This window comes from Labrus bergylta, chromosome 6 (assembly GCF_963930695.1).
Source record: "Labrus bergylta chromosome 6, fLabBer1.1, whole genome shotgun sequence".
Lineage (NCBI taxonomy): Eukaryota > Metazoa > Chordata > Actinopteri > Labriformes > Labridae > Labrus > Labrus bergylta.
The window spans coordinates 10,733,301-10,743,112 of NC_089200.1; the positions used below are offsets into that span (position 1 = coordinate 10,733,301).

Consider the following 9,812-nt stretch of genomic DNA (forward strand, 5'->3'; position numbering starts at 1 on the left):
TGTCACCCATAGACATCAACGAGTGTGAGGTGAGGGACGCCTGTCAGCACGAGTGTATGAACACACCGGGGAGCCACAGGTGTCTCTGTCCTGCTGGGTACCGCCTCATGACCAACGGCAAGACGTGTCAGGGTGAGAACCTCCTGCTATCCTCTCTTTCTTTCAGCCATCATCATTTCGTCTGGAGTTTCTTATAGCTTGTACTGAAATTAACAACCAGCTGTCTTCCTGATCCACAGATATAGACGAGTGTTTGGAACAGAACATCCAGTGTGGAGCTAACCGGATGTGCTTCAACATGAGAGGAAGTTACCAGTGTATAGACACACCCTGTCCACCAAACTACCAGAGGGACGCAGCCACAGGGTAAAGCTTTGTGGAAATAAGATCAACCCGTTCAAGATAGAAACCGTAAAGACCAGAATGATTGACAATCAAATCTCAGGGATTCAAATTTACAATTTTTTGTTGTTGATTTTTTTAACCTTCAAAGGCTGAGTTCCTAAACAAAAACGTATTTCTTCACAGACTGTAGACATTGTGATTGTCTCGTGTAGATAGTTTTTACATTTGTTTGAAATGTTTTTTAATGTTTTAAAATGATATTTACTGGGAGAAAATTCATGACGGTTCACAACCCGGTCTGTGGTCTAAACATACTCTGTATAAAACTTGAACATAGTCGCTATGACGACACCTATTGGTTTATCTCATCCACAAAGAGGTGGAGTTAAAGGGGGTCTTTAACCTCCGGGCAATGAGGCATAATAAAATATAAACAGACGAGTTATAATACACACACACACACACACACACACACACACATAATAATTATAATAGAAATACAGAGTCATTTATTCCACAAAAATGCAAACACACTTCTATTCTTCAATGTGGCTTTCTCCTGTTTCACATCTTTTCCAAATCAATTACTGTTTTAGACGCTCTTTTCAAAAATCTGTTTGAGTTTATATAACATATGACTCTTTTCCTGGATTGTTTAGCATAAATCTGTTGTCTCTGTTGTAGGTTTTGCCTGAAGAACTGCCCACCAAACGACCTCGAGTGTGCGCTGAGCCCATACGCGCTGGAGTACAAGCTGTTGTCTCTACCCTTTGGCATTGCAGCCAACCAGGACCTGATCCGACTGGTAGCCTACACGCAGGACGGAGTCATGCACCCGAGAACCACCTTCTTGGCTGTAGACGAGGACGTCACGTTACCTTTTGCCCTGCGAGACGAGAACCTGAAGGGAGTGCTGTTCACCACGCAGGCGCTCAGAGAGCCTCAGACGTACCGCATGAAGGTGCGAGCACTCTCCTACAGCGAAGACGGAGGCATAGAGTACCAGACGACCTTCATCGTCTACATCGCAGTCTCTGCCTACCCCTACTGAGAGCACTTTAAGAGACGCAGGACAAGAAGGTGCGCTGATGAGTTCGGACCTTTACATGCTAGGATAAAAGTGAGAGTGTGGTTTTGGGGAGTTGCCACACCAGTAAAGAAACTGAAAAAAAAAGAGACTTTGTGTTCAGGTGAGAGAAGACAGAGAGTGAAAACAGCCCCGAAGACATAAGGAAAAAGATTCAAACCATCCAGCTCACTGAAGGTTACCTGGACGTTGGATAAAACTGGCTATTTATTGGCTTCAATCCTGGAATCCTTACCTCAGGCTGTTATAGGATGCTTGACATTTTTTTTTTTTTTCCACATCCCAAAGATGTATTTATAAGATCAAGTTTCCTCCTCAGAGCTGAGCATCCACCTCTGACTAAGATAGGCTTCAACCCTAATCATGAAATCTTAGCTAGCCTTTTTATTAACATCTACCTATTATTAACTTATTGGGAAGTGCTCGAACGAGAACGAGCAGTTTCCCACCTTTGTTTAGCCTTCGAGTCGAGACATGGTGCTTATTCTGGCGATAGAAAACTTGACTGTCACATTTTAAACATCCTCAGGTAGTAGCCTTTAATACACAGTGTATCCTATCTTTACACTGATTACATCATCAATGTGCCATACTGCTCCATCCAATAGTTCATACCAAGATGTACTTTATTTTTATGACTTGTAAATATGTTTGTTTTTCTTATGAAGTATTGTCATACTGTAACTATTGTAACCATTTTGTAATAAAAGTGTAATAAATGAATACAGATTGAAGGTAAAGTTCATAACGAATGCCTGCAGCACTAAAGCGAGAACCAGCTTTGATCCTCACTGAGCATCTCACACATCTGAGCCTGAATGAATCTAATCAGAGTTACACTCAGGAGGGGACTTAATGACAGGAATACAACTTAGCAAGTTACATACAGCAAAGGGAAAAGCACACATGGCTCCCATTAAGTAATTCAATAACAAGTTAAAAAGACGTTATATATTATAATGTTTTATGTTGCATTATTTTAAAATCTACAATTTAAATGAGTAATTAATAACAATCCAATGCATCCACATATTCTTATAGGGTGGATACAATGATGTGGAACTAAATGAAATGGAGAAGTTCTGCCACTTACAGGAAACGCACTGTAAAAAATCTGACGTAGAATGTAGGTCAGCGGTTGAGCTTATGAAGATGAATGGAAAGTGATTACAAACTAAATCATTGAAACTTTGCATCCCTGATAAATGCAACCAAAAAAAATGGAAAAGTGCAGTAATCACTGAATGATGTAATTCTCTTGAAGGAGGCTTTAACTACACTGTGTGATGTCATAACACTCAAGCCTTGGATGTCAACCTTTCCTAAGACTTTAAATGTGTTTCAAGGATTTTTACTTCTATCAGCTAAACGCGACATTTCAATTTAAAGTGGTTAATATAGTCTGGAGGTTACATTCAAGTGTGTTAATGACAAACATCATCAGAGGTCATGGTCAGCATTTATACCTTTTATTTTAGTTTTTTTTTTTGTCAAAAACGCACAAACATAAAAAAGGAATATGGAGTAAGGCAGTTTGTACATCAGTCTGGTGTGCTCCCTCGTCTTCTCGGCTAGAAGAGCATCACTGTCCGGAGTGACATCAAGCAGAAAAAGAAAGTGAAGCGTTCTCTTTTAGTTTTCATGTCACACCAGACGTTACTGCATTAGAAAAATCAATCTAATGTCTGGATGCATCATCACTGATGACAGTATTCAAACATGGACACCCCATGTCTAAATATCCAACGATGAAACTCGTGAGACTTGTGATAGAGCTTTTCTGTAAAAAAAAAAAAAAAAAAAGCAACATCCACTGAGAATGTCCGATCAGTTTTTGACTGGAAATAAACTCAAACAAGACATTACACTGGAAGTGAACTGTTCTCATCACACGGTCTGCAAAAACAGCAGAAGTATCTTCTTTTTCAAACAACAAACTTTTAACACTTTGATGCTCCTTTTTATAATGATCACAACTCCATCGCTTTATCTTCAAAATGATTCTCTAACACAAGGGAACCTAAATTCTACAAGTATGTTACATAATTTTCATGAAAGTAAATAAATCATTTGGCAACAGACGTAATCTACCTGATCAGGCAGATTTCCCTTTCCACGGTTTCCGGCTCATGTTACAAAAATAAAAATAAAATAAAAAGTTATTCTGGGAATAACAGCATGACTTTAAATTGCAGAACAAAAAGAAAAATATTTTTTTAAGGAATGAGAACGTATTTTTACTCAGATTCAATTTAAAAAAAAAAAAAAAAAAAAACTTGATTCTTCCAGAAGAGTCACAAAACTCTATGTACAAAATACGGTCATGAAATGCTTAAGAAAATATTGTCAAAAGTAGAATCATGCAAACAATATTTCTCTTTTCATCACAAAGAAGTCCTTCTCCATTTCCAGAGACACTAAATTCAATATTTTATAATATCCCCCCTGCACACAGAGCATGCTTACCCTTTTTTTTTAATTTTAAGTTACGTAGGGATTATGCACTGACGCAAAAAAATAAATCATTAGTGTAAAACAAAAACAAAATGAAAACCAAACGCTTAATCCTAGATTATTTTTGTTAAATACCAAAACAATGAAAATAAAAAAAACCAATAGTTTCTCAGGGTGAATTTCCTGAAGGTACAGAAAATATAAGTTGCTCGTATTTACCAGCAGAGCCGCATGACGCCCTGCACAGAAGCAGAGGGTGCCAGAGTGAGTCAGACCGACAGTGGATGAGAGGAACAGTGAAATGGGATTAATATGAGTGGTGGTGGAGATGCATCATGAGTTATAATCCTTAACTGGGTCAGCTTGTGGCGTGAAACTGATGGATGGATTTCACCAACCCCCCTACTCACTTCTACCCAGCCTCCTGTGGGTGCACAAAGACCCCCGTGAGCAAATCCAGCAAATGTGACTGTGCTCTTTTTTTTTTTTTTCTTTTTTTTTTAAACTCCCACTGCTAAAGTGTCAGAGCATGAGAGGATTTACTGACACAGTCTGGCTTTTATTCCATCAGGAAGTCTCTTCTGCAGAGACAAAAAAACACAGAGTTATCCTGACAGAATCAAAGCTGAAACCCTGTGCTGAGTGAAGGGAGAACACATTGCTGCGAGTCATGTCTGTTGTGTTTGCCCAGATGAGTGTGAAGGTTCAGTGTATGGCAGCGGCCAACAACATATTACGGCTCGTGACCACAACAAAAAAAAAAAAAAGAAAGGTGGTCAACTTGTAGTTTCCCCCGATAAGTCTGCGTGTTTCTCTCCTAGTTTTTAGTGCCATTTGTTCTTGTATTGCTTGGATCATTTTAAAGATCTAGCTCGATTTTTTAACCTATTGTCACCCTACTTCGATTTTCCTTTTTTCCGTCAAGCCTTGATCTTTAATTTAGTAGAAAAAAATCTGTTATTCCTTTTTAGTGCCTATGCCATCTGTTAGATTTGTGTAGCAGGCAGGTTCTTTTTAGTTTCATTGTTTTCCTTTTGGTTGGGAACCATTCATGAGGAGTGAGGAGGATAAGTGACACAGGGAGTGGGAGGGGGGGGGGGGGGGGGAGGCAGACACATGAGGTGATGAGTTGTCTGTAGCACCCTGTGAGGACTATGGTTTAGTAGGCTGTGATCATGCACAGGATGAAAGAAGAAACCGCTTTATTTAACCTAATGTAACTCAGATCTGATATTCTTTTTTTTTTAGTGTAGCCTTGGACGCAGCATGAATTTTTTTCTCTTTTACATCAGGTAAAAAAAAAGACACCTTTTCCTTTCAGTCCTTATGCGGTCTGTTAGATTACATGAACAGTTCAGTGCAGAAGCAGTCCTCCTGTATCAGTCAGTGATGTGGAGTGAACCGATCCTCCGCTCCTCTTTTTAAACCGTTTTCCTCGCTGTGAGGACCCTGACGATGCTGCCCACTCCTCCAGCTGCCAGAGCCTGCAGACACGGGAAGAGAAAATATGATCAGGCTATTTTTAAAGTGCTAAATCTCAGTCTCTGTATTCTCTGGCAGCTGTGTAGTCTTTCTCAGTTCCACCATGGCCCCGCATCCGTAAGACTTGTACTTAAAAGATTGTCAAGACACTCGAGTGTGATTATTTACCTTTTCGTGCCACTGCAGCAGGACCGCGCTGCTGTTTTCTGACGGCCTCTCAAAGCCTTTGTAGATGTATTTCATCAGCAGGTCCACACTGTTCTTATCCAGGGACTGCACCCCCTTCTCAATGTCGCTGCTCTTAAAGGCGCTGAGCACCTTCAGCACCAAACCTTCTGCTCGCTCCTGAGGAGAGACAGGAAGACATTTGAGAGAAAACACAGAGTTCACATTAGCGTGTTTCCAGACCTCTGAACTGCTGCACACTTCTCCCACACTGCAGATCTGAGTTTGGCACATCTGCTCTGAAAAAGATTTTAGCTGCATTTGAAATGAAACATTTACACCAGCACATTGACGTGTTAAATCTGTGCATTCAGACCGATGAATATCATGAGCGTGTACTTTAAGGAACTTTTCCTCTCTAATGGTATTAGATATTTCATCATTTAAGAGTGTGCAATTTACAAAGTGATTTTAATAACAAAAACAAATGTGGCAAATTTTTAATCATTATACGTGAAGTAATCCAAACCCACCTTGACGTTCTGGTTCTTTGTGTTGATTGGTGGATTCTTTAGAACGGCATGTAAAGCCTCCATGAGGTTTCCTGTGCAGAGAGGTTAAGGATGCTACGAGAACCACAGGGACTGAGGTAGGATTTCAGCTATTCAACAATTCTGGGTCTCCTTGTCTTATATTACACTTCACAATGCTCCAAACATTTTCGAAGGGATTTAGGTCAGGACTGCAGGAAGCCCAGTTAAACCCCCAGGACTCTTTTACTACAGAGCCATGCTGTTGTTATACTCCCAGCACCTGTTTCTGCATGGTGTCGCTGAAATAAGCAAGGCATTTCTTGATAAATAACCCGTCCAATTAGCAGCATATGTTAATCCAAAACCTGTATGCATAGTTCAGCATTAATGGCGTCTTCACAAATGTGCAGGTTACCCTCATGCTCCCCCTCATGCATGTTACATCACACATCTTGTTGCCGCGGTCCCAACTTTTTGGAAATATGTTGCTGGCCTAAACTACAAAATGAACATGCAGTTTTCTTAAAACAATGACATTACTCGGTTTCAACATCTCCCACTGCCATTTCAAATTTTTTTAGTTTTAACGGTGTGCAAATCATCACATTTTGTTTTGAATGACATTCTACACAGCATCCCAAATTTTTAGGAAACGTCTGGCTGATGTGGGGGAAAAAGTGTCAGCTCAAATGTAGCTGATGGGACACAAAAACCACAGCTCTGCTTCTTCTCCACAGTCACAGTTAAGCAACAAACCACCTGTGTAACAGTCTATCTTTGAGAAACTAAAGCAGAAAACCATTAACATGGAGTGGATTTTTAACTTTTTACAGACAGAACCGAGAGTAGGAATTGATTTTGTGTTTAGACTTTGAATATTGTTTGTTAGATTTGAGAACTTTGGACCTGTCCTAATCTTCTGGTGGTGGTGGGAGGTTACTGTCTTCAATGAGGAAGTGGAGCACTTGAATGCCTTATAAGGACTACTGGGCTGAAACCAAACGCTCAGCTGAATACAGATTTCACATCTAAAGCCCCCTCCAGTAAGACTTCTCACCTAAATGTAAACCACAATGAGTGAAATTAGCTCTTTAAACACAAACCCCTGCTAATGCATCACTCACTACACACTAGGTTTAGAGTATTCAAATGCATTGGGGTTAAAAAAAAAAAACTAGTAGGTAAACACATGCATGAGAGCTTGAAGTTAATGTAAAACTCCAGCTTGTTTAGCCTGGGAGCAGAAATCCCTGGAATGTGACTGCCAGGCAAGTCTGAACAGTGACTGGCCTAGTTGCAAGAACGCCCATTCATACAGGCAGCAGGACGTATGTAACATAACAGTGAAATGATGCAGGTAAATCACAGACACGTACGCACACACCTGCCTGATCAGATCGTGTATGCTAACACACATGCTCGCTAATCATGTAAAAAAAAAAGAAATAAAAAAGGATATTGTCTAATGAGGGAGTCCACCTCTGCCTCGTCGGGACCCAGCTGGTTTTCCCCTCCGTCATCCTCGTCCACAAATTTGTTCTCGTCGTACTCGTCCACGTCCACTCTCCTGAAACGGGCGGACATGGTGCTTTTCGACATGTCGGTATCGGGTTTTTAGCGTCTTATTCCGAACAGAAAAGAAACGAGATGAAGCTCAACCCGGCCTTTTTTTTTTCTTCTTCTTCTTCTTCTTCTCCCCACACACTCACACACACGCACACACACACAGAGTACTGTTCTGTGATACGGCTGGCTGTCACAAGCAGCTTCCTGACTTCCTCCCCTTTCCTCTCTGTGAGGTATTTGCTTCCGCTTACAAGACATCGCCGTCTGCCGGGCAGAATTTGATACTACACGTGGCTTTCGGCGCTTCCCTTTACTGTCCGCTAGAGGGCGCTCAAACATTAAACATGTTTTGCACCATCTGTGAACCATTATAGGCCTGTGAACATATTTCTTGAGTCGACATTTTTTTTTTTTAAACCAGAAAAGGATTCCATTACATTTACATAGCATAGCCAGTAGCACTCTTTTTTTTTTTTTTTTTTATATTTTAACATTTCAAATATTTTTCAGAGCTCAAATAATAATAATAATAGTAATAATAATAGGCCTTATTTAAAAAATATATTTCTTAAATGTGTATATTTAACTTTTCTTGTGATCCTTTAAAAACATGGAAATCTCTACACGGCAGGACTTTGGAGGCCTCAGTAGTAGCTAAAGTGCTGACTCATACAGCTTTTTAAAATAAGGCGTAATTTCATAGCAAAATTCACATTCATAGCTCTAATGAACGGAGTGTGTGTGTGTGTGTGTGTGTGTGTGTGTGTGTGTGTGTGTGTGTGTGTGTGTGTGTGTGTGTGTGTATATATATATATATATATATATATATATATATATAGGCTGCTTTCAGTGTGTAATACCACTGCATAATATACACATAACTAACCTTCACCCTGATTGCATGGACATTTAGTCTGACAGACCCCCATGCAGCTGCAGTAATTCAATCTGCGTTTTAATCAGATGGAATTCAAACAGATGCTCTACATAACCACAATTGTGTGTGTGTGTGTGTGTGCTGATTCACTGCGTCTGCTGAATCCTTCACTGCTGCTGTATAACTATTTATTTTGAGTGGGTCAGTTATGGGTAGACCACCACGTCAGCTCTGTGATGTCAGGGGTTTCCAGCCTGCGTCACAGGGGCAGTGCATTCTTCTCCTTACAGGAAATAAGACACACTTTCCATCATTGCCAGATCACACACTACCTTACGATCTTTTTTTTTTTACTCAGAGAGAGAGGTTAGAATAAACACAAACAGATATATCCGCCTGTCAAGCTGCAAGACAAATGGATGAAAGTTTTTTGCGCCTCATCCTTAAATATATGTGAGTTCAAGTGAAAAACTGGCTTGGACTCTTGTGATGTTTCCATGGGTTATGCAAAGCACACAAGTCACTGGTATGGATCATGACCAATAAAAACTTGCTCATAATACAGAGGCCTCTTCTGGGAAATGGAAAAAGTTGGACGCACCTATGTTTCATTGATGTTTCTTTTTCTGGGAAGTGGAATTTTTAATTTCCTTATCTGCTCTGTCTAGACTGCTGGACGCTATAGACTCAGGAGAGCAGAAAGGAAAACAGCTGCTTATGCATTTCCCATTGCAGTTCCCTCCAACACAAACGTACACACTCACACTTTATTTGAAATATCTGACAAAGGGAGGCTGTTACAAAAGAGAGAGAAAGTGTTGCTCACACTGGGCATATTCAGTAAGCGTGACATTGACTAAAACAGCCAGGAATAGCTGAATGATTGTGAAACAGAGAGGTCTTATTAAAACCTATTTTACACACACATATGCACTCATGCATGCGGACACACTCATGCACATACACACACACACACACAAACACACACACACACACACACAAACACACAAGCCAAGACACTCCTGCATGAGAGCATACTTCTTTGCTTTTCGATCTTTTTTCCTTCCTTCCATTTCTTCCCTCTCTTTCTCTCACACAAGCACACAAACTAACACACACACACAACCTTGCGTGCATTGGTCATGAGTGTCCTCATTGCGGGCTTTGTGGGGCGCCCCAACCCGTCTGTGCTATGTGAATGACTCAGTACATCAAAAGGCAAGGATGCAAGCACATACATGACCTTCACGTGAATGTGCAAATTAAGGATCCCCCTGGAAAATTTCAATATGGAGTCTGTTTA

At 40.4% G+C, this 9,812-nt stretch overlaps 2 protein-coding genes across 2 annotated transcripts in view; one reads left to right on the forward strand and one right to left on the reverse strand.

Annotated features, from left to right (window-relative positions):
* hmcn1 (hemicentin 1) overlaps nt 1-2,166 on the forward strand; it is an 82,599-nt gene extending 80,433 nt beyond the window's left edge. The window contains exons 105-107 of the mRNA XM_065955706.1: nt 13-132; nt 240-366; nt 1,030-2,166. Coding sequence (XP_065811778.1) covers nt 13-132; nt 240-366; nt 1,030-1,396 — 614 coding nt within the window. The 3' untranslated portion in view covers nt 1,397-2,166. The remainder of the gene's footprint in view (nt 1-12; nt 133-239; nt 367-1,029) is intronic.
* Nucleotides 2,167-2,885: 719 nt separating this feature from the next.
* arpc5b (actin related protein 2/3 complex, subunit 5B) lies at nt 2,886-7,855 on the reverse strand. The gene is made up of 4 exons (XM_065955707.1): nt 7,525-7,855; nt 6,067-6,138; nt 5,537-5,713; nt 2,886-5,370 (listed from the first exon to the last, which is right to left on the reverse strand). Exons 1-4 carry the CDS (start codon nt 7,663-7,665, stop codon nt 5,308-5,310), a joined length of 453 nt encoding a protein of 150 aa, XP_065811779.1. The 5' UTR covers nt 7,666-7,855; the 3' UTR covers nt 2,886-5,307.
* Between the last annotated feature and the right edge of the window lie 1,957 nt (nt 7,856-9,812).